At 53.7% G+C, this 22618-nt stretch overlaps 8 protein-coding genes across 8 annotated transcripts; 4 read left to right on the top strand and 4 right to left on the bottom strand.

Moving 5' to 3' along the window:
• Nucleotides 1-1598: 1598 nt before the first annotated feature.
• Nucleotides 1599-3120, bottom strand: BDP55DRAFT_561990 (cyclin; the record flags this gene model as incomplete). Its single annotated transcript, XM_060570120.1, has 2 exons — nucleotides 1599-1784; nucleotides 1852-3120. The coding sequence occupies 2 exons, from the start codon at nucleotides 3118-3120 to the stop codon at nucleotides 1599-1601; spliced, it is 1455 nt and encodes a 484-aa protein (XP_060424788.1).
• Nucleotides 3121-4455: 1335 nt separating this feature from the next.
• On the top strand, nucleotides 4456-5081 carry BDP55DRAFT_678017 (uncharacterized protein). Its single transcript, XM_060575955.1, has one exon. The coding sequence runs from the start codon at nucleotides 4546-4548 to the stop codon at nucleotides 4819-4821; it is 276 nt and encodes a 91-aa protein (XP_060424787.1). The 5' UTR covers nucleotides 4456-4545; the 3' UTR covers nucleotides 4822-5081.
• Nucleotides 5082-5928: 847 nt separating this feature from the next.
• BDP55DRAFT_678015 (uncharacterized protein) lies at nucleotides 5929-6326 on the top strand. The gene has a single exon (XM_060575954.1). The coding sequence runs from the start codon at nucleotides 6018-6020 to the stop codon at nucleotides 6285-6287; it is 270 nt and encodes an 89-aa protein (XP_060424786.1). The 5' UTR covers nucleotides 5929-6017; the 3' UTR covers nucleotides 6288-6326.
• A 2448-nt stretch (nucleotides 6327-8774) lies between these two features.
• BDP55DRAFT_327286 (proteasome component PRE3) lies at nucleotides 8775-10076 on the bottom strand. Its single transcript, XM_060566819.1, has 6 exons — nucleotides 9939-10076; nucleotides 9816-9861; nucleotides 9742-9756; nucleotides 9649-9683; nucleotides 9277-9517; nucleotides 8775-9165 (listed from the first exon to the last, which is right to left on the bottom strand). The coding sequence occupies exons 1-6, from the start codon at nucleotides 9970-9972 to the stop codon at nucleotides 8850-8852; spliced, it is 687 nt and encodes a 228-aa protein (XP_060424785.1). The 5' UTR covers nucleotides 9973-10076; the 3' UTR covers nucleotides 8775-8849.
• A 687-nt stretch (nucleotides 10077-10763) lies between these two features.
• Nucleotides 10764-11487, bottom strand: BDP55DRAFT_697349 (Erv1/Alr family protein; the record flags this gene model as incomplete). The annotated part of the gene is made up of 2 exons (XM_060577673.1): nucleotides 10764-11136; nucleotides 11246-11487. The coding sequence occupies 2 exons, from the start codon at nucleotides 11485-11487 to the stop codon at nucleotides 10764-10766; spliced, it is 615 nt and encodes a 204-aa protein (XP_060424784.1).
• A 571-nt stretch (nucleotides 11488-12058) lies between these two features.
• On the top strand, nucleotides 12059-13352 carry BDP55DRAFT_678006 (inosine triphosphate pyrophosphatase-like protein). Its single transcript, XM_060575953.1, has one exon. The coding sequence runs from the start codon at nucleotides 12327-12329 to the stop codon at nucleotides 13089-13091; it is 765 nt and encodes a 254-aa protein (XP_060424783.1). The 5' UTR covers nucleotides 12059-12326; the 3' UTR covers nucleotides 13092-13352.
• Nucleotides 13353-15045: 1693 nt separating this feature from the next.
• BDP55DRAFT_754791 (uncharacterized protein) lies at nucleotides 15046-16572 on the bottom strand (the record flags this gene model as incomplete). Its single annotated transcript, XM_060580729.1, has 3 exons — nucleotides 15046-16180; nucleotides 16231-16300; nucleotides 16551-16572. The coding sequence occupies 3 exons, from the start codon at nucleotides 16570-16572 to the stop codon at nucleotides 15127-15129; spliced, it is 1146 nt and encodes a 381-aa protein (XP_060424782.1). The 3' UTR covers nucleotides 15046-15126.
• Nucleotides 16573-20147: 3575 nt separating this feature from the next.
• BDP55DRAFT_561967 (C2 domain-containing protein) lies at nucleotides 20148-22394 on the top strand (the record flags this gene model as incomplete). Its single annotated transcript, XM_060570117.1, has 2 exons — nucleotides 20148-21430; nucleotides 21485-22394. 2 exons carry the CDS (start codon nucleotides 20148-20150, stop codon nucleotides 22392-22394), a joined length of 2193 nt encoding a protein of 730 aa, XP_060424781.1.
• Nucleotides 22395-22618: the final 224 nt, after the last annotated feature.

The raw sequence follows: 22618 nt of genomic DNA, 5'->3' as shown, positions 1-22618 counted from the left end.
AATAATTCTATTCGTCGTCTACTGAACGACTGTACGTGGGCTGCAGCCTGTGCATGAGCACTGCAATTTAAGCCCCCCCCAAAGGCCTCGTCTCGATAACAGGAGAGAGGGGGGTAGGACCTTAGGAAGGGACAGGATTTCTCCCAAACTGGACTCTCGATTTCTGGGAGAATGATACCTCAACCAATCAAAATACTCCTCAAATACCAGAATACTGATATGCTCCCTTTTCATCCCAGTGGCAGCTGTTTGGAAAGAATTGAAAGTCACAGCTCACCACCTCTGTTAAATCACAATCTCCTAGGGCTTCACGCAAACGACGGTGCTGGACATACTTGTACAAGCGAAACGTGAGCAATCACGTTGAAGTCCACAAGGATACTTACTGTCTTGTGATTTGGAATGTGGGCTTCGCACGACTTGCAGGATAGGCATACTTCGTACAAGGGAGTTCAACGATTGGTATGACTACACTGCAACTTTAACCCCCCCAAAGCTCTTGATATCAACCTAACGCTGTCTGTGCGCTGGGCTACCTGCACTGCATTTTTAACTCAACCCGTCTGGATGTGCTCCCGTGCAACCTGCCCGGCCTTATCGCACGCAAGTTGTCCCATCGTGTCTCCTTTCTCATTGCTCTGGTACAAGCCCGGCGACGCACTTATATGACATAGCTCGCCTAGAGGAAGTAAGCTTGGTGGTGCATGTCATCCTCTGTACGATTCGAGTCGGGAGGGTTGTAGTCAGCAGCCAGCACACCGTCACTCATGAGCTCTTCTCGGCTAGTTCATGCTAGCCGCACTTGGGCGGTGAGCTCAACACTCGGTCAGCCTTAAACCTCACCTCAATTCTACCGTGCGTCTTTGACAAGAGTCAGTCATCCCCACTATCACATGCTCATCGCGATTCAACACTGCAAGTCGTCCGGCTTCCAATTCAATTTCTCATACTCAGGACATTTCATTATGCTCGCCATCTATGTCAGTCTCGGAACACCAAACGCCTTGTCCCAAGTATGCCCGCGCAAAGTCTAGAACGTAACGTAGCGTGTAGTGTAGCCTAGTCCAACCCCTGCCCGCGTCATCAAAGGACCTCTCTCTTGCTTCTTTCGGCTGTCTGGTTGCCCATTTACAGCTCGCGCGCGCGCGCGTGAAATCCACGCCTCGTAATAAGATCAACGTATGACTAAGTCGCCTTCACATGAGCTCCGCCAAAAGTTGCAACAGAATACCGCCCGCGAAAACTCCATCACAGACCCGTTCTATCCGGGTATTCCAAGGAAAAGTTTGCCCATCCTCCTGTATCGTCGGTCCAGTGGATGCTCAACGTGTATCGATTACGTCCAAGAACGAAACGGGGTGCGCCGGTTGCCGCAGAGGTGTAATTTGTTCCGAGCTTCCGGTGCCCGATTCGATGAGTAGATGCCCAATATCCCTCCCGAGCTCTGAACTGCCAACGAGCCAAACGTATGTAAGTCGATTCTACCATAATGCCATGCTAGTCTTATGAGGACCAGCAAGCAACAGCAGACCACTTTAACCCCAAAGTGGCGTATTTTAGGGTATCAATCTCATAATATTGCAACATTGCAAATGTACTTAGGAATCACCACCGGTAACAGCAGCAGGACGCGATCGCTGAGCCACCACCTCCCGCGCGTAGAACTCGACTAGCATGGTCGCGTATGCCTCGAGATCTTCGACAGGAACCGCCAGTCGGAAGTCGTTCAACAGGAGGAACTGGAGCTCGAGATGGTTGAGTTCGGCTAACGGAAGCCCACCGACCTAAAAAGATGAGAATCAGTACTGGTACTGGGCAAGATGCATCGGTTAATTCCGGCCAGTGGCGTACCTTGGCGTATCTAGAGTTTGTGTAGAAGACGTCCGAGAAGAACTTGCTCGCGCAAGTTACGCCCGCAATGACCAGTCTATGGATGTTGAAGCTGTCGACAACAAAGTACGTAGCCGGGGGCGCGCCAGGAGGTGTCGGCTGAGGCACGATGCTACCGGTACTCTCGCTCGTCTTTGTGTTCTGTTCGTCTGCATCGTCATCGTCGGCAAGATCCGAGTCGGTTTCGTCGTCCTCGTCACGCATTTCGACGTCGGCCGGCTGTGCCTTCGGAGTTGGCAATGAAGGGGAAACCCTCCGCGCCTCCTCGTGCTTGACCACCATCTCATTGACTCGCTCCGTCATGCGGTCAAAGTAGACTAGCAAACTCAAAAAGACCTCGTAGGTGGTCGGGCAGTATTTGTGAATGCGGGACAAGTAACTCAGGATGGTGATAGCAGGGATGTTCTTGCCATGGAAAGCAAGCACAGACGTACTCAACGGGCTCATTTGCGAGCCGTTGCCTGACTCGTTATTCTGGCTTGCCTGCTGCTGATGCGCAACGTTGCGCTGCATGGCATCATGCTGTAGGTCGTTGGTGGTTGTGATCTTGGTGAGGAGAGCAGCGACCATCTCAATAATGTCGCCGATAGGCATGGCACTGATCTCGTACTTCATCGCCTGCAATGGCGGATCGTTCAATATCCCCGGTCCATTTCCTGACAATAGGTCGGCCTTGGCAAGACTCTGGATATGGGCCAAGTCGCGGATGTGGATTGTCTGGCCCTGCGATTGCTGCACGGGGGATGAGGTATCAGAGAGGGGGTATGAAGTCGTGGCGCCAGCAACACCGTTTCCATCGGACGCGGGCGAAGGCTGCTGTTGTTGTTGCTCCTGGCCAGGGGCGGGGTGGGCCTGTTCGGAGGCGACTACGGACCCAGCATGGCCAGCGTCACGAGAATCGGTTGCCATGTATGCGGGGCTATCAGCATGCTGAGGCCTGACACCTGTTGGCGAAGAAGATGATGGGGGCGAGGGGAAGCGAGAGGCACCTGCGCTAGGCGGCGCGGGCTTCTCGTTCGAGTCCTGTTCGGAGCGCTTTTGGCGCGGAGGGGTACTCGTAGAGTGTTGGTATCTCGGGCTCGCAGACGGTTGGTGGGTAGGGACGTCTCTTGACCGACTCGAAGATCGATAGTGGGAATCGTGCGAGTGTTGGTGTTGAATGCCCGGGTTGGCAATCATGGTATGGAAACGGGAGGGATCAGAGACGTAGTCACCGATTACAGCTGCCATAGCATCGTATTATTCCAGCAAGACTGAATTACAATTAGGATGGTTGGAACAGGCAACTGCAGGAACGACGGGTTAGCTTTGCAAGTCCCAGTTGATTTTTATGGTGCGTATGTAGAAGAGACACAGATAGTATGGGGGCAACAAGGGTTTCTGCGTGATCACATTGGCGCCCAAGACTCCCGACCGAGAGAATGAGCGCCGCTCAAGCCCGATTCTTCAAACCTCAGGTTGACTTGAGAGCTTGTGCGAGGGCAGTGACGTGAGGCAAGGGCCCTGATCGTGGGTAAAAGGAAGAGGAGTGTGTGTGGCAGCGGGGGGTTGGGCAAGCAAGGTTGGGGGTTTGCACATGCAAATCAAGGCATGGGAAGAGCAGCCCGGTGGCAGATGAACAACCAGGATCCGCCAGCAGAGGAACGAGGACGCAAGCAAGCATGCCGAGACTGCAGTCCAACAACTCGATCGAGAGAGCAACCTCGGGGATAGAGCTGACGGCAGCCTTGAATATGGCGCGCAGGTACGAACGACGTCACAGGTGCGTGTCTCGTTGCCAGGACGAGCCAAGTGAAGAGCGACGTAGGTTGTAGTAAAAAGGCAGGGAAGACGGAGAATGGCCAGGGCAGAAGGCAAGTTGGAATGGACTCACCTAAGTCGTCCAACAAAGAGGCGGAAGGTCCTGTCGACAGGCGATGGATCTAGATACTAAGTATTGGTGTAGGACGCGGGGGAGTCGACGCGATGAAAGGGCAACGGTGTATCGGTGCCGTGGTCGCAGGAAGTATTCGTCGGAGATAGCAACGAGCAACAAGTTGTCAAGTGCAGAGAGGTCGTAGGCAAGGTCTAGTCGGATCGGGTCGAAGGGCAATAGGCTCACAAACGGACGCGTTAGGCCTGACAATAACGGTTGGGTGATGTCAAAGGAGGCGGCGATGGCGACCTTTTGGTGGGAGTATGAGGCGGAGGAGGGGGAAGGCGGAAGGCGGTCAGAGGGCTCGTCCGACGGGGCGACTCGAGAATCTGTTTCTGTTCTGTTTCGCAGAGCGTCTGCGATGCCGAGTACCAAGAACAATACAGGTACCGTGGGGAGGGGGTACGGCGAGATCAAAGGAAGAGGAAGTCGTCGAAAGAAGCCCCCCTTGTTTGAAAAAAACGTCCAGTCTAGAGGAAGGACGAGACAGGGCCAAAACAGAAAAGCAGACTGGGTAGGAAGGAGGAAGAGAGAAAAAAGAGTCGGAGGAGGGCGGGTTGGAATGGGGTGTGGATGGGTGGATGAAGGATGAATTGGGAGAAGCTGGCGCGGGTTGGCAGATGGGCGATGGATGGGTAATGGAGAGGACGGGAGAATGGGAAAAGAAGGACGGCGGGAGGATTGGGCGCGGCGGCGGCGGCGGTGGGTGGCAGGCGGCAGGCAGGTGGGTGGCCCTGCGGATGGAGGGGACCTCACCTCACCTGGCAAGGCTCAAGCAGCAGCAGTACCTTGGGCGGTACCTAGAGGGGGCAGCGGGCTGGTGGAGAGCCCTGGAGACGCAGTGGCCCGATGGACTGGGCCTGGAACTCGGGCTAGGTACTTGGTATAGTGGATGCTGTTGTTGCTTCGGATCGGTGCCTTGCTCCCTGTACGAGATGATGGTTTATAGAATCAGGTCATTAGGCAGGGTGAGATGCTCATGTTGTTTGGATACTTGTTTTCCTCCAAGTGTATGAGAGAAGACACGGTTCTCTTAGGTACTTGATCTGATGAGAGGACACTCTGAGTGAGCGAGTGAGTGAGTGAGAGATGTTTAGAGGGGAGGGACCCTGGGTGAGATTGGCGGTCTGGTGGAGACGGATGAGGTAGATGGCAAAAAGATGGCCGCCAAAAGGCTCAGCTGGGTAAAGTCGATTCGAGGATGAGTGGATGAGAGAGCACTGAGGGCCTTACGTTGCCTGTTGATGTGCAGCAGCGCAGTTCCCCGAATGACGGCACACTGCACAGATGCATTACTCCAGACTCCAAGCCGTTTGTCACAGTGGCTGACGGGTTCAACCTTCTGTGCCGTGCAGCGAGCAGTTCCATTTCCATGGCTATTGCAGCGTGTGCAGCTGGCAGCAGTATGCACGCTCAGTTGCGATGCCACGGTCGTGGTTCCCCGCGTGTCTTGGATCCGCGCGTGAGTTGTTATTCACAGGCATGTGAGGTTCACTCTGAGATTCACTCTAGAGCTCAGTGAGAGAGGCTGGATGAGACTCAGTAAGATACCCTCTGCCGACCCCGAGTCTCATCTCTCCTCGCTTCTCAATCACCTTCTCCCATACTTCTTCTAGAGTCTCCCATATGTCTGGTCATCATGAATCTCATCTTCACTGAATGTCTCACTGCATCTCGTGTGGCGGCATGGCAAAAAAGATGAGGAGGCACCCGAAACATGACATGACAGAATCCCGCGCTAGCCACCAACACCCACCACCTAGAGCAAGTAGTGTACCTGTGGGAGCAGCCACTCACAGCACCCGCAACAGCAACACCCATCACTTGTGGGCCAAGGAAATCCAAGGGTCCTCCGTGCCTCCAAGGTCGTGCCAGGCTCTTCCCAAATCTGGCACTGGGCAATCTGCATTTCTGCTCGTGCCATCGTTGCAAGTCGGAAAGTCCCAGTTCCTAGTCGGCGGGCCCAACCGAACCAAGCACAGCCTCATTGCGATCCTGCCCTGCTTCACTGCTCGTCTCTCTCACTTCTTTTCCTCTCTCTCTCTCTCTCTCTCTCTCTCCCGCGCCGAGGTCCTGGAGGTTGGAGCTTCAACTCGACATGGACCTACTAAGTAGATTGCGCTCCTCTCCAGCCGCAACCTCACGAGCCCCGGTCCTTGCTTTTCCGAGCTCTCTCTCCCAACTTGGAGTACGAAGTATCCAACATTTCCCGATGGGATGGATGGCTACCCAACGATTCCAATGCTGTCCAGCACACCTACTGCGTAAGGTGCCTCAGACCTTCCGCGTTGATGCTTCCCCAGCCTGCAACCGTGCTACCACTTCGCCTCAACAGAGGCTGACAGCTCGCACTCGCAGCACGTCCAAGCAGCAACCCGAGTCGGAGCATCTGCATAGAAAAACGCAAAATAAGAAAAATACCTACCTACGGACACACAGTGACGAGAGAGCGCTTGTAAAAACGGCGGACCACTGGAACTGACACGCGGCGGAAAGACAGACGACCCATCCACATCGTCGGGAGGAGAGGGTGTGCCCGTACCGCCCTCTCATTGGTTCCTCTAATACGCGATATCGCTGATAAGAGATTTGACGAGCAGGGGCCACCCGAGCCCGGCAGGGGAACCTCGACTTTTCGACACTTCCCATGTGCGTCCCCTGCCCTGCCCGCTGTGCCCGGTGGGCAATGAAATCACAGCAATCTCATGTCTTATCGGATAAGATAAGGTACGTACCGTAACTCCCATCTCCCCCTCCACCCGCCAGCCCTGCCACCTCCCTTTCTGTCTCGAGCTGCACTGTTACACACTCAATCGCGCAGCCTTTTCAGGGCATTCGCATCGTAATTCCAATCGCCAATTGCCTGCCGTAATACGACGCACTGGACCCGAGATGCCTTCCTGATCCACCAAAATAACTGCACCATGCAACTTTCGCCATGGCACAAAACTGGATCTCGGAGGAAACATCGACAAGCTTCTCCCATTTTACGTACAACGAATTCGCAAACACCGCGCTGGGCCCCTCTGGATTTCTATTCCAGTATCCCCCGCTCAGGTCCCGGCCGAATCCGGACCTCACTTCCGTCCAAATCAAGCAACATCGTCGTTGTTGACTCCATAGTCGCATAGCCAGCCACGCTCTCCCCGTTGTTTCCCCCTTTTTCACTACGCTGCTAAAAAAGAAAGCTCTCCAGACAAAGGGCACGGAGGCCACGGAGACCTTAACGACCGGTCATTTCGGGGCTCAGAAAATAGAAACAGACCGTCTGTCGTTCCCCGTTATCCATCAGGTACCCGACAGGCCCGTCCAACGCGGAATACCTGTCAACACCAGCTGGATGTTGACTAACAGCACATGAGACGATTAAACCCCAGCCGGATCGTTGTATTCGAGCCAAAAGGGTTGTCTGCTGCTTACACCACGCTAGCAACTACAAACATTCAGCTGCCGCTATCCCACCTCCTGACACCCACTCACTACCTTACCTCAAGGCACACTACCTTACGGTAAGAGAATAAATACCTATACACACGATTCAACGGCACTGCACTGCCAACGTTGCCAACACGCCCAAAAGGGGCAACACAAAAATAAGCTTTCATCATCATCCATCCCACGCCCAGCTGTTCCCCAGCACCACCACGGACGGCACCAAGCCCCCCCCCTGTTGGCTGCCCGGGCCTGCACGGATGGTGACTCCCGGCCAATACCCGGCGTTCCCTCCGGCACGAGGTCTTGGGATCATGGGGATTCTTAAGAAATTCCCCTATCTAATCTACGCTACGGATACAACACACACACACATAATGAGGCCTTCACCGCAACACCACCCCAGGTCGCCCCCAAATACCAAACCAGGACGGAGCAAGGCATGTCGCGCAATCGCCAGATATCGGAGCCATCGTGGCACACCCGCAGCCCGCAGCCCGACAGCCCCGTCCCACGTTTCTATCCACCGCCCTTCCTTGACCTTTCCTAAATCGTTACCGATGGCCAACGACCACCTTTAACCACCCCTCCGTCATCACTCTCCAACTTAGTCATGCACATGCAACTTGCAAATTGGATGATTCTGCTTCGTGTCTGCTACGGAGTCGAGGTCTCTCTCTCTCTAACGTATATCAAGACTCACAAGAACCATAATCGGCTTCTGAATCATCTTGGGTGGGCAACACCGCGCCGGCAAGCGTACCTCGGATGGACAAAATCGTCTTTAACCTCGCAGCCTCAACCTCAGACTTCCAAGCTAGGTACACAGCAGCATGCCAGCATCGCATCACAAATCCCTCCAACGAGAAGCCAAAGTCAACAACACCACCTCCCGCCCCCGTCCTCCCCGCACCCTCCGCTGATTTGTTCCCACTCCTCACCATCCCGCAGAACCGAGCAGCGCTAAAACCATCCCCCCCCCCCCTCCCCATCCTCACCGCCTCCGAATCCGACGACGCTTCGACACTGACACTGACACTCACACCCCTTATTTTAATCAAGAGTGAACTGTGACCGTGCCGTTCTCCCTGCATCGTGCATACGGGTGGCAGCGCTCGCGTCCCGGCAGCGTCTCACTCCATCACACTGCCAGTACAACTTTTAACCTTGTCCCCAGACTCTTACTCTTGCCTGTCCATTGTGGCGTTGCAGCGCATCGCACGCAATCGCATCTTATCATCTCAAGGTAGACACGCGAGCTGCCCGTACCTTGTCGCAATCTTTCAACGAGTCACAGTTCCATGGAACTATCCCTCCATCCTCTTGTGAAGAAATCTCGTCTTGCGGGTAATCTATTTATTGTACATTCATCGTTTGTCTCAAAGCCCGAGATGTTGCCCCGGCATGGACGTTCCTCGCTCGCTCTGTTGTCCCCTCTCGGGACTCGGGAGGCACCTTCGTAACCGCACGGCGAACCAACCCGCGTGGCGTCTTGATGCCCATCATGCCCGGCCAGTGTCGAGGAGAGCGACCGGATGGCTTTCCTTCCAGCCACATCACAATAAACGTCTCCCTTCTTCTGTCTCCTGCTTCCCCGTCTCCAACTCCCCATCTAGTGCTGCACCTTGTAGTCCTCGTCAGGGAGGTACAGATGCCGCACGGCGCCCTTGGCCGTCAGGACGACCATGCGAATGACACCACCAGAGCTGCCGTCCCACTTGATGGCCTCCTTGAGCGATCCCTTGACAAAGTCGACGGCGTCCTTCTCCTCCATGCCCTCCTTCCAGTGCTCGTCACAGTATCCGTAAATGTACGTCGAACCCGAGCCGCCGATGGCATATGACTGCTTGTGTAGGGATCCACCGAGGGGGATGGAGTAGACCTGGCCGCCGTGTCGCTCGTCCCAACCGGCAATGATGAGGCCGGCGCTGTGAGTCGTCTCTAGTTAGCAACGTCCAATTCCTGGTGTTCTTGTGTCTCGGGGTTCTCTCGAATACGATTTCGCATTAAGTAGAAACAGGCAGCAGATGGAGACTCACGTCAAGCGGTCCTTGTTAGCGTAGCAGACCTCCTGGAAGATGGCGGCAGCGGTCTGGGTCATGGGGGGCTTTCCGTTGCGCATGGCGTACAGCCCGAGCTGGTACTGGACAATGTCGGCGACGGCCTGGGTGTCGGCGGCGGAGCCTGACCGGCAGCACCAGATGGTGTCGTGGACTTGTGTGAGCTTGTCGGTGACTCGGTTGGCAATGTAGGCGCCCGTCGTTGTTCTGGAATCAGCGCCTAGATGAAGTGGCTCGTCGTCAGTTGTACGGTCCCTGTCTGTTTGCCCCTCCAAGAGTGCCCAGAGTCTACTATGGCCGCCGTAGGCATGTATATGCGGTCAAGGAAACATGTGTGTGGATCAGACGTACCGAGAATAACACCGTCCTTGAAGGTGACTGCCATACTATCGCGAGGTGTCAGATGTGTGAGGGAGGGGAGGGGCGATCGGAGGGGTAGCTTACATTGAGGTTCCGAGGCTGTGACGTCGGTTAGCTGTGATTCTGTGACGGACCGAGAACGTAGCATCATCACTCACTTGACCTCTCCCTTCTTTAATCTCTCCATGTCGATGTGGATGCCATCTGTCCGCCCGCCATCGTCAGCTTCAATGTTCCATTCTGGGGTCGCGCAATAGCATCATCCAAGCTTCGGTCCATACCCTCGTTCAGCTGTCCAGTGGTGGTGAACTCCATTTTGATGAGTTGTGTGTGGTATGTATTTCGTTAATTCGTTTGCAAATTCGGTTCGTCGAGGATTGGGGTTCGGGGAGTGAAGGGAGGTTCGGCGTCGATATCGAAAGAGGGTGGGTTTGGTTTGATGTGTCGTCGGTGGAAGGCTGAATGGAGCTTGACGAAGCTCAGGCAGCTCCAGAACGCGTTGGCCTTGCCCGCCCGGGACGGCCTAGAGAACATCACGTGACTGATGACATAATCTTGTTTTGGTCACAACCGCCACGATTCCATTTGCACAGTTCAAGCCATTAAAGTTGCTGAGTTTAATGACTTGAATGCGTTTAGAAATGGTTTGGTCTGCTTAGCATTCTCATAAAATTGTGCATGACAAGCTTCTTATGGCTGCGGGGTTAGATTCACACTATCACTATGTGAGAAGCTCTATACGACCATTTCCAAGAGCCCCACGTGAGGACGATAGCTTCTCGGAAGGAGACACTGTCATGAACCATAGATACTGGCATGTGAAGCTCGGTCCTAGTTTAGACGATTCTCTTCCCTGCCTATATCAAAGCAAAGGTTGCCTCATGTTCGAATTCAATATATTCCGCTGGATCCGGTGGTTATCCACAACGCCGACCTAAGAAAAATGCTTCTTTATACAGGTATTCTTGCAGATATGGTACAACACTCATACGCCTCGGATATTCAAAACACGTCAATCAATCAGCACCTTAACCGCCCTTGGTCAAACTGTGAAAATGTCAGCAAGCAAAGCCCAATCGTAGTCCTGAGACCCTGCCACAAGCGACTCACCCATCCTTGGCCAGCTCAGCGCTGGGCTTATCACCACCGCCCTCAGTCTTCTTCTTATCCTCGTCACCGCACCCGCAGTCGTAAAAGTCACCAATCTTGTTACAGTCAAACAGTTCCTTCTTCAAACGGGTGTTGACCTCGTTGTGCACAAAGCAGGCCCATCCGGCGGCAGCGTTGCGGCTGCTCGTCTGAGGCGGGTACTTTGCCAGTAGCTTGCGGAAGTGGGAGGCGCAGTCGCCGCAGGGATAGAGGCGGGCAAAGAGCTGGATGTACGTCTTGAGAGCGAGGCTGTCGTCGGGGGTGGGCTTCTCGGGGAAGCGGGCCATCATGGTATGGAAAAGCTTCCACGAGGCGCGGCCGAGCTCGGCTCTGTAGAGGGAAATGTGTTAGCATGGCCTTGATGTACAAGAGGGAAGAGGAGCCGAGGGTACGGCCCGGGGAGGTGGGTATTCTCTCAAGCAGAGGGCGGGAGGCTTACTTTGCCGTCGCATTCTCCAACTTGGGCGCAATGGATTCGCCGGACAGGATGCTACTCGAGATGTGGCCAAGATCGGGGGTGTCGCCGCTCGAAGATACGGAATCGCCCTTTAGGGGTACGGCGGCGGCTGGTGGCGCGGGTGAGGAGGGTTCGCTGGTGCCGCTCGAGAAGAGGTAGGAGACGCTGAAGAAGGCGACGACGGCCAGAAGGACCATGAGCGTGAGGTGTTGTCTCCGCGCCATGGTGGGCAATTGGCTGTCGCTTGGCTCTGGGAGAGTGAGTTTGCGAAAGTGAAGGTATACGCAGGAGGCAAGTAATAATAAGGTAGCATGTAACGCTGTGTGGTGAGGGAAGGACTGAAGAGAAGAAAGGAAACGCGAGGGGTCCACGCAAATCTCCTGCGAAAAGGAGGATGCGAAACCTTGGACGGAAATCGCGTTCTGGCAGCTTTTTGGTTAGGTTATCTGAGCTTACCAGGGACAGAAACCCTCCCAAAAAATCACCGACTCACAAGTCACAAGGAGGGGAGACTCGGCGAGTGTCGACCGGGGGGCTTCATCTTTCAAGAAGCTAAGGGGACATTTGGTCGGCCCACGGTGCAGGGGTCGTCAGACGAGGCTATTTTGCTGCCGCCAATCCCGTCGCCGCACTTAGAGCGTAGTGCCACCTGTCGCATGGCCCCTGGCGCAATCCGCCGCAGTGGTGAGATTCCATGGATGCCCCCCAAGTGCTCCAAATGCCCCCAAAATGATGAATCCCATCTGTCTCCTCCCGTCAGGTTCCCACGTTCCCCTCCAGCTCTCTCCAATGTTGCTTATCTAATATACCCAAAGTTAGGGGTCATGGACCGCTGATGGTCGCTGATTGAATCGGCCCAGCCCTGTGGGATCCCTGGCCCGTGCAGCGTGCTACCCCTTAACTTTGATTCGGGCCCACTCCACTCCCCCAACGCCGCCGGACAGCGGCCAGGGTGCCTGTAACCTTCCCGTCCGCCGTTTCCAGCAATCCAGCAATGGATGTTCAAGGTGACCAAGTCCACCAAATAAACAGCAACTGACATGCACATATTAGTCTCCCCAAAATGCAACTAGACCACAGCATTCGCTCCACCAGGTGTTCCCCGGATGACTCATTCAACTTCAGTCTCAACTCTAGATATCTCATTAATAAACTCAATAGCAACCTCGCTCTTCAGTTGATTTCATATCAGAATAATATCCCCAGTGTCAGTGATTGCCACTTAGTCAACGACATTCACCTCATCAACCACCTCACTCACAACACAGCAAAAATGGCTTCCCCCATCTTAATCATCGTCGCCTCCAAAAACCCAGTCAAAGTCCAAGCAGCAAGACTCGGCTTCGAATCAGCCCTCCCGGATGCAACCTACACTGTCAGCGGCATCAGCGTCCCCTCCGGCGTCCCAGACCAGCCCCTCTCCGATGGAGAGACCCTACAGGGCGCCCTGAACCGGGCCCGCAACGCCAAAGAGGCCGAGAAGGACGCAGACTACTGGATCGGCCTCGAGGGCGGCATTGACATGCCATCCGACCCGAACGCTCCTATCATGAACTTTGCCTGGATCGTCGTTATCAGCCGCGACGGGCGGGTGGGAAAGGCGCGAACGGGGGCGTATTACCTCCCCGAGGAGAGTGCTGCGTACCTGCGTCAGGGCATGGAGTTGGGACATGCGGATGATTTGATCTTTGGCCAGACGAATAGCAAGCAGAGCAAGGGGTCTGTTGGCATGTTGACTGATGGGGTTATCGATCGGACGTCGTACTATCACCATGCTGTCATTCTAGCTCTGATTCCCTTCAAGAATAAGAACCTGACGTTCGTCTGAATGTCTCGGGCAAGTGCAAGGCAGTGGCACCTTCTCATGTTCTGATGTATGCCATGATATCCTCTGCGGTTTTCCTCTCCACATCAAGTTCGATGTGATGTGCTGGAATCATGGGCTTAGCGGGCAGCTCTCATCTGATTCTATGTATGCCACAGACTATCCATCAAGTTCCAAACATGCCAGCAATCCAGACTCGGCCAAGCTGAACGCAATTATTCCTTCTTGGGGCAGTCCAATAGGGTTTGCTCTTGCCCTTCGTCGATGGAACCCCCTATCTGGGTATCTGAACACTGCTCGCTATGGGCCATGGGAATGTGCAACTGCATCTCATCCTTGCGAGATAGGATCTTCGGGCATCGATTACACTGGATGACCGTCTTTTGGGCACCATTCACCACTCTCAAAACTTGGCAATTTGTGCAAGGAGATTTCTTAGACGACTCATACCCTTGATCAGCCCCGCTTTCTCAATTTCGTTCCTCCTCTATAACCGTTCGGTCTCACTCTATTTATTCGTCACCGAATCGTTATATAGAAGGTGCTTCTAAGATCGATTGGAACGTCACTATTATGTTCCCTTACATTCTTACTTGATGCTTCTTTCCAAAGGGAGACATCTAAGACTCTCAAGATTTCACACAACGCCAACCAACCACTCGTAGGCATCATTCACCGCACCTATATGAATATCTCATGAATCACGGCAGTCACTCATCAACGGGCCGAGCAGTGGGTGTGAGACAGGTAGTTCATGGAGATGTTATAGCATCTTGTCCCTTCGTGAGAATGCACTGGGACACGGTTACAATGGATGACCTAAAGGCAATCTTTCATGTTTCGGGAGCAGTTGATTATAGCAACCTTATCTATCGCCCATCTCGGTGACGCTTTGATCCCGCTTTATTTATTCGCTGCTAAATAATTATGTAGAATGTGCATATGAGGAGGTTGACGAGCAATTATATTTCACTATCACTCTGCCCAAATGGCTTATAATGCTTCGTCCTTCGGATAATATAGAAGGGCCTGTTCATTGCTGCCCTTTTGAAGCATCCTCTAGATGGGTGAAATTGGCCGTGGCGCGTGATGTGGAGTTTGACTCAAGGGAAGTCGTCCAAGACTTTAAGTCAGATAATTATTCACCTGCTTCTCATCCTTCTCTGAGACTTTCGGCTTAGCTCTGTATCTTTGATACTGAATCCTCGCTTTGTTGTCCTTCCGCAGGGTCTGTGGCATCTTAAGTGGTGAGGTTAACCAAGTCCTTGAGCATCATTCATCCACTAACTACTAAACTCATTCTGGTGCTCTGGACTAGTTCGCCACGAAGGTGATCGCTCACAGTCCCTAGAGCAGTCGAGAAGAGCCTGTTCTCGCCCTTTGCTCATACATCATCCTCTCCTAAATAATACCACCTAAATACAATCGTCCAAGGCTTAAAATAATCACTTAAGCTTATCATCGGCTCTTTCTTCTCTAATATTATACTCGTCTTACTCGCCCTAATCGTCCTTTAGATTTTTCTCATTCTACTCGTCTTACATATTCTAGTAGTTCTTTTTATGTATTTTTTTTACGTTCTCTTTTTACTCATCTTCCTCTTTTTGCATTAGATTCTTCTTATTAATTTTCTTTCATATTCTTTTTTCTTATTCGTCTTTCTTACCTGACTTAGCTTCCTTACCTAACTTAGCTTCTTTATCTTCCCTACCCAACCTCTCTTTTTTATCTTTTTTATCTTTTCTATCTTATTTATCTTCCTTGTCTTATTTATCTTCTTTGTTTTCCTAACTTTACTTGTCTTCCTTGCCTGACTTATCCTTCTTATTATTCCCGTCCTTCCCTAGAGCTATAGTTCTAGCTTGACGTATTCGTTACTGAATCGTTATGTAGAGCGTGCTTATAAGGTCTAGGAGAAGTCATGTGTCATAATTATCCAGTTCTCAGTCGATGCTTCTTTATTATGCAACTCAAAAACTCCTGATCTACGAATCCATCCCAGCAATCCATCCATCCTCCCCAAAAGCAATCATCTCTTCTAGGGACAGTCAAGCAAAGCTTGCTCCCGACCCTTCTTCATGTGACATCCATGCGGCGGGTAGTAACGGCCATAGTGCTTCTTCCGAAGGTGCCAGCGCATCTCGTCCCGTCTCGAACGGGTTTTGTTACAGCGATTACACTGTATGAGCGTCTTCTGCTCTCCGCGGACGGTTCGGGTGATTTCTTGACAGGGGGGCCTTGCCTCCACCCTAAAAAGGCCGTAATGGTGCGGATCTGGGATGTTGGAGTCGTCGTTGTGCTGGATCCTGGGAAGCGTGGCATTGTGACTTTGTCTGCCTCTCGGCCTGACCCGAGGAGCTGGAACATTGGCCGTGGCTTGATGATTGGCGTTGTTATCCTGCGCGAGCGCTCTGGGACCGGCGGCCGCGTTGTGGTTGTCGTCCTCCTGCAAATGCGCATTCACGTCGGCGTCATGATTGTGCTGCTCCTGTCCTTCGTGCTCTTGAGGAACCACCGCAGGATCGCCATGCTCGGCAGGGGGTCCGAAAACCGGGCCATAGACAGGGTACACAAGGCTAAAGCCATCCTTGATCAGGTCGTTGATATTTCCGGCGTGGCCTGGCTGGAAGTTCATGGGGCTAGCTTGAAAGTCGTAGATGTAGTCGGGGGGGACGTTGCTGAGATTCGGATGCTCGGAATCGCCTGCGAGAGCTTTACGATACTCCTCGAGAGCGCTCTGAGCCGGCTGAACAGCAATGATAGACTGGTTCTCGAGATCAGGGTCGATAGGAATGTAATGACTCCCCTGGATGGCATCATGCTGATGCTGCTGAGCAGCTGGTCCCTCGACGGCGTTCTCGGCTTGCTGGGGAGACATGACGTTCAAGTCTAGGTGCTTGGCGTAGAACGGGTTCTCATTGTAGTCGTTATCGCCAAGACGGGGATCCTCGAAAGCGTCGTGGACCGACTGGACAGAGCTGGCGTGAGCATCTTGGCCCTGGTGGTCGGATTGGACCTGCTCTTCGCCTACCATGAATCTTCTCGATGCGAATGGATTGTCGAGAACGGCTTCCGGGTAGGCGAGCTCGGGCCTATATGTATCTGGTTAGAAGATGTAAAGCAAGGCTTGGGTTATACTTACGGCATGTAGAAAAGGCTGCCGACCATTCGGCTACGCTGGGCCCAGTAGTACTCCAGGCGCTGGCGCTCTTCTGTCATACACGGTCAGCATAATTCTTGCGCTTAAAAACGACAATAGCCCCATCTCTCATGGTCTCTGAGACTGGGAGACTGGTGTTCGACAGTCAAGTTGCGAGGACAGCGAACAGTGATCCTCTCAGGCCTCAATGGAAGATTCGGGGCCTTAGAGGCAAAGAGCTGAGGGTCCTCGAATTCCCTTAAGTAGGGATCTGAAAACATTTTGATCGAAGCTGGGAGAAAGAAAATGGATGGCAAACTTACCTTCATAGTAGTGCTGGTTCATTCTGAATGAACCTCTTGATGAGGATGTGGAGCAGGAGAGGTTTTATTAACAAAGTTAAAAGGGAAAGAATGCCCTTTGAGCCCACTCCTCCCATCTAGCCCTCGTCGTATTCGTCGTCGATCGTATCATGGGTTACGGGGTAGGGCGAGAAGTAAGAGGACGGGAGGTAGGAGGGCGAGGGCGAGGGCGAGGACGGGGAGGACAGGAGCGGAGGGAGCGAGAGCTAGACGGACAGAGTGTTCTCAGGGACGAGAGCTTTCATAGACTGGTGTTAGGCAGTGAATTAGATCATGGGGTACAGTGTAGGTCGAGAGCCAGGCAGGTAAGAGCTATGCGGACAGTGTGTTTTCAAAGGGCGAGAACTTCTAAAGGCTGTTGCTAGGCAGTGGAACTAGATGATAGCTACAGCATAGCCTTAAAGAGAGGGAGCTTGGCGGGCGAAGCAGTCTCAAAGAGCGGGAACTATGAAGGAATGTTGCCAGGCAGTGAATAACATCATGCGGTACAGCATAGGGCGAGAGAAAGTTACAGGCCCGAGTATGCCTACTCTGCTGCAGCTTTGAAGGATCCGTCCACTTCGGGAAGATCCATTGAAAGACGGGAACTTTCACAGGTGGCTGCTAGGCAGTGAGCTATGTCATGGGGTACGGAACAGGGAGAAGGCTAGACAGCCATAATGGTAACTATTGATGAAGGAGGGAGCTTTCAAAGGCTGTTGTTAGGCAGTGACTCGTGAGCAGCATGGTGAGGCATGATTTTGGCCCATTAGGCCGGCAGAGTGGTCTTGAAGAGCGAAAGCTTTCAACAGTGGTTGTTAGGCAGCGATAGCCGGGCAGAACAGGGAGGAGGAAGGAAGTGTTGATTTCTCAGAAGTTCATGAACGACACTGGGGCATGGGCTCGGGAATTGGCTAGGTCGGTAGAGTGAGACTAATTAGGGCAGGACCTTTCAAAAAAGGTTGTTAGGTGCAGCTTATTTACATAGGTGAGAACTAAAAATATCACTTCCTTCTCAGTGGGTTATCTGAGTAGTATAGGAGTCAAGGGGGCGCTAGACAGGTCGAGCGGTATCAGTGAAGGCGAGGGCTCTCAGAAAAGGCCGCCGGGCATGGACGAATCAAATAGATGAATATCAAGGCATGTAGTCACATTGTGAGCACTACTGTTCTTCACTTCAACTTCCTGGGAATTAAGTTGAAAGACCAGAACTCAAGGCAGATGGGGTTCTGGAGAGGTAGTATGACCTCGAAAGTTCGAGTCTGAGCTAAGAAAAGGGGTGCCTTGGGTAGACTCGAACATGACGATACTGTCTCTTTTGTGGTCTAATGAGATGCGACGAATTAGACGAGACATGAGATGGTTTGTGAATCTGATGTTCCTATATTTTATTTTACGAAAGAGGATATCATGACAGGTACCATCATCAACCCGATTCTTGTGATCGGAGTTGAGATGGGTCTCGAGACATATAACCCAGTGATCTCAGGAGATGATTCAACACCGTCTACACCAGGAATTGTGAGCGGCGGAAGAACCACGATTTTAAACTCGGGTATGGGTCTCTATGCACAAGTGAGGTCGTCAACAAGAAGCCGGAGCGGAGCGGGGTGGCCTGGCCGAATTACAGTGGAACAGCGCCGAGACAATCGGAGCGGAGTGTGCCGGAGAATGTTTAGTGCATTGCAGCATTGCAGGGCCCCAGGCGGCAGATCAGCTCATCAAGTGGTTCCCAATCTTGGCAGGGCTCGGCTCATGTGAAAAAAAAAAAAGGGAAGCCGGGTGGCCGGCAAGCTGGTGAGACCTTGTGTCACGCTTGTTCACCTTATCTTGGTTTGGTCCCGGTTGGCTGCCATGGGAGTGCCATCATCTCCCCACATAAGATTTACGCGGATGCTGGTATTCTTACGTACTGTGTACTGGTGGCTCGGGGTGGGCGCCCACTGCAGTCTGCAAGGGGGAATGGCACAATGTTTACCAAGTTACTGTACGGTACGGAGTAGGGTACCTGATAAAAAAAGGGCAAAGTTGGCAAAGGCTCGTGATGGTGAAACGCTGCGAGTGCTGGCGGCAGCATGCCGGACATGGCCGGCTATGGCGCAAGCCTCAAGGAGCTTAGGTACCCTAAGGAACTTATGGTGAACTGCCTACGAATAGGTACCGGTAGTGGGTGGGAAAAACAAATGTGAAAGTGTCTGTCAGTGTGGCCGGATTGGGGGCTCGACATTGGCAATTGGTTCAGCTGGGCAGCGTGACCCCGGCTTCGGCATCTTCTAGCCGCACCCTCGACGCCAGATGTTGGGGGGGCCATGACGTCAGGCGCAGGCGCCAGTTGCATGTTGCTTGCGACGCTTTGTTGATCTTGTTGCTTCTATGGGTTCCGTATCTTATTCTCGTGCGTGCTGTATCCGTAATGCTGAGTGGTGAGTGGTGAGTGGTGAATACGGAGTGGGTGTGTTTGTTGGTCTCTCTCGGTTTCTCTCTCTCTTTGCCTCTATTATCCATGGTAATACTAACTATACCTACCTAGCAGACAGAAGCTGAGGATATGACCAGGGGCAGGGTCCCTTGTTTTCCAAAGAGTCCTAGTCTTGATTCGTAAATACTTAGCTCAAGAATCAAGGATCACGTCTAACCCAAAATGAACAATTTGATGGTTTTGACTGCGGCCTGTGATTTCCCTCGGACCCCGTCTCTGTTACCCCCCCAGCCCCTCGCATCGTCTTGTCTGAGTCTCTTCCTTCTCGCTCCATCCGGTTACCTCTCATTTCAAAGCTTCTTTTCTCTTTTTTTCTTCCTCCAAACAACCTCTTGTCTGTCGTCGTCATATCTCTCTATCCTCACCTCTTGTATACCCCTTGGCCGTCAGCTTGCAAGCTTCTTCAGACAGAACAGACGAATAAGAACTACACGAAGATTCTAGCGAGCCCCGAGTCACAGCCAGCGCATCTTCTTCAACAAACCAACGCTCCTCCCGCCCGCCGCCAAAGCTTCGTTTCGTTTGCAAGCGGACAACACGGACCCCATGCCAAGCTTTTGGTGATCCGCCAAACGACATCATTGGACACAGCTCCCCAAACTCAGTCCCTGTCGCAAGCTCTCAACTCTCAGTGAGGCTCACAGCTTAGAAGTGAGTGAGTGTCAGACTGAGTGAGACTGGAGTGAGGAGTGACTGAGAGCTCGCACTCGCACTGAGAGAGACACCAGCGCGCTCGCTGCCCCTCCACGATTTGCAGAGTGATCGACACTCTTGGGTCTTGGCAACGGCCACCACGGCGCTGCAGGGTTGGTTTTTTTTGACAGGATCTCCCGCTATTCTGTTCGCTCCATCTGCGCCCTACAGATTAAAAGATTAAAGAGAGATACACGAGACACAAGGGACTTATCTCTTCCGCTTCGCCAATCCCCCAAGCCAACACGTGCCGGGGTTCCCAACGCCTCCTCCGGCCTCCCGACGGGCGCATCTCAAGCCACCATCGCTGTCGCTGTCGCCGTCGCGATCGCAGACATTCTTCCGTTCCGTAGTTCTAGTCGAAGTATTTCTTATTTCAATCGCGCACTATTGCTACCATCCTCACCATGTCGGCCGCCGACGAACAAAGGCCCAACGGGCACCCACATTCCGCCGACCCGTCCACCACTGCCGCCGCCGCCGCCGCCGAAACTTCCACCACCAACACCACGTCCGCAATCTCGGCGCCACAACCAGATCTCGGCGCCGCCCAGCCTGCGACCACAACCTCTGAGCCGATTGAGAATCTCAACGGTCACACGGTCAATGGCACCGCAGCCGACGGTCCCTCGACAAACGGCCTAGCACCCAATGGCACAACTCACACACCGGCCCTTAACGGCACTGCCACCCACGATGCGCCAGACCTGAACGGGCATTCCTCGCCCTCGCCCAACGGCGCGCCCGCCGCCAACGAGCAAGTCAGTGATGGCACAGTCCCATCAACAACAAACGGTGGGCCGTCAACCAACGGGGATGAGCAGCCCAACCACGGGCACGGCGGGGGAGCAGCCCTCGAGAACAAGATCGAGGGCGTACAGAACCCGGAAGCTAACGGTCACAAGCCGCCCCACGAGAAGCCCCATCACCACTCTAGCGATCTCAAGGGCCTCTACTCCGAGGGCAAGGAAAAGGTCAAGGACAAGACCAAGCCCTCTGGCGGCTTCGACTCCACCCCCCTACCCGACGCCCCGCCGGGCTACACCGTGCGATTCATCTTCCACAAGGCGAGCAACCTCCCCGCCGCCGACATTGGCACCCAGTCCTCCGACCCCTTCATCCACGTCACCCTCCGCGCCGCCGTCCCGAAGCGCCACAAGGAGGACCCGGACCTCACCCTCCGCACCCAGACCATCAGGAAGACGACGGAGCCCGTTTGGGATACCGAGTGGGTGGTGGCTAACGTCCCCGCCGACGGCTTCATCCTCAAATGCCGCCTCTACGACGAGGACTGGCCCGATCACGACGACCGCCTCGGCAACGTCACCGTCAGGGTGCCGCATATCGGTCCGGACTGGAAGGGGTACCCACGCCCGGGACAGGAGTTCACGGCCAAGAAGCGCATGGGCAGCAAGCGGGCTTACTTCGTCAAGGCCATTACCAGCCACTTTGATCCGCGGGCCGACATGTCGCCGAGGCTGTGGATTAGCATGGAGCTCCTGGGCCAGTCCGATCCGCCACATGCGCAGATGTGCACCATTGGGCCTACCACCTACTTTAAGCACTTTAGTCCGATGATTGGCCGTCTTACCGGTATCAAGGTCAACCGGGACGAGGAGAATGATGCCCGGTCCGACTTGTTTGACGAAGCCGAAAACAAGGAAAAGGACAACAAGACCCAGAAATACGAGTACGTCTCATAGCAGTGTCATTTTTACTGTCCCTTCACTAACGGCCGCCCTAGCTTCCAATCAAACGAGATGCAGCTTTCAGGACCCGTCCCTCCCGAGCTCTACCACCGCTACGTCGAGTTCCGCCCCATGATCGGCCTCATGTTCGCCAAGAGCGGCCTCCGCGGCCGCATCCTCAACAAGGCCCTCCACAAGCAGCACAGCCGCGTCTACAACTTTGACAGCTCGACAGAGTACGGCGTCTTCAAGGCCCGCTCCGAAGAGGCCGCGCTGCAGTTCCTCAAGCTGGTGCACTTTGACCAGGGCGGCCGCATCTTCACCTACGTCCTGACGCTGGACGGCATGTTCCGCTTCACCGAGACGGGCAAGGAGTTCAGCATCGACATGCTTAGCAAGCATACCATGCACAGCGACGTCGAGACCTACATTGCCTGCTCGGGCGAGTTCTTCATCCGGCGGCTGGAGAAGCCTGATGCGTCGGAGGAGGCGGATCCGCCCGAGAGGACGCACCCTTCCGACGAGCTGCCTAATGGCCCGCCGAACGAGCACCCGCCGCATAATCCGTCGTATTACCAGCTGTACATCGACAACGACTCGGGCACCTACCGCCCGGACAAGTCGATCCTGCCTAAACTCAAAGAGTTCTTTGAGGCGAATTTCCCGGGACTGGGGATCGTGACCATGCACTGCGAGGACGAGAAGCTGATGAAGCTGAAGAAGGAGCAGGTCGAGGCCAAGAAGAAGGAGGGCAAGATGGTTAACATGGTGGCGCGGAGTCCCAGCTCGAGTTCGCTTAGTTCGAATGAGAGCGCGCTGGAGCACATGGATCAGGCTGGGTATGATGGGGAGCCGGTCAAGAGCACGACGCAGAAGGCGTTGGATGCGTTGGAGGACCCGAGTAGTTTGAAGAGGATGCTGAAGCCGGGGCATCACGGGGGAGGTGAGAGCTCGACGGCTCATTAATGATTTGAGGCGTAGTGGTGGGTTGGATTGTTTGACGTCATGTCTTTGATACCTTTTGTGTTTGGATTTACCCGCAACAGTACGGCGTTGATTCTTTTACTTTGGATATTCCCCGTCTTTGGACATTATTTTACTTGGATCAGAGACTGGATAGTCTGCAAGATCGACTATAATTGAAGTTCACACAATATTGCAGCTTGCTGAAAGAAATACCCAAATTCGAA

The sequence above is a fragment of the Colletotrichum godetiae genome, assembly GCF_030913485.1.
Source record: "Colletotrichum godetiae strain CBS 193.32 chromosome Unknown BDP55scaffold_54, whole genome shotgun sequence".
NCBI lineage: Eukaryota > Fungi > Ascomycota > Sordariomycetes > Glomerellales > Glomerellaceae > Colletotrichum > Colletotrichum godetiae.
Note: the sequence above shows the minus strand (reverse complement) of the source record. Positions and strands in the feature narration are given on the sequence as shown.

Coding starts and splice junctions, on each gene's coding strand:
- BDP55DRAFT_327286 (XM_060566819.1), bottom strand. CDS start 9,972: ATGGAGTTCACCACCACTGGACAGCTGAACGAGG. Junction 9,862..9,938: donor CACTGGACAGCTGAACGAGG/GTATGGACCGAA, acceptor GCGGGCGGACAG/ATGGCATCCACATCGACATG. Junction 9,166..9,276: donor GCTAACAAGGACCGCTTGAC/GTGAGTCTCCAT, acceptor GACGACTCACAG/CGCCGGCCTCATCATTGCCG.
- BDP55DRAFT_678006 (XM_060575953.1), top strand. CDS start 12,327: ATGCAACTAGACCACAGCATTCGCTCCACCAGGTGTTCCCCGGATGAC.
- BDP55DRAFT_678017 (XM_060575955.1), top strand. CDS start 4,546: ATGGAGGGGACCTCACCTCACCTGGCAAGGCTCAAGCAGCAGCAGTAC.
- BDP55DRAFT_678015 (XM_060575954.1), top strand. CDS start 6,018: ATGGGATGGATGGCTACCCAACGATTCCAATGCTGTCCAGCACACCTA.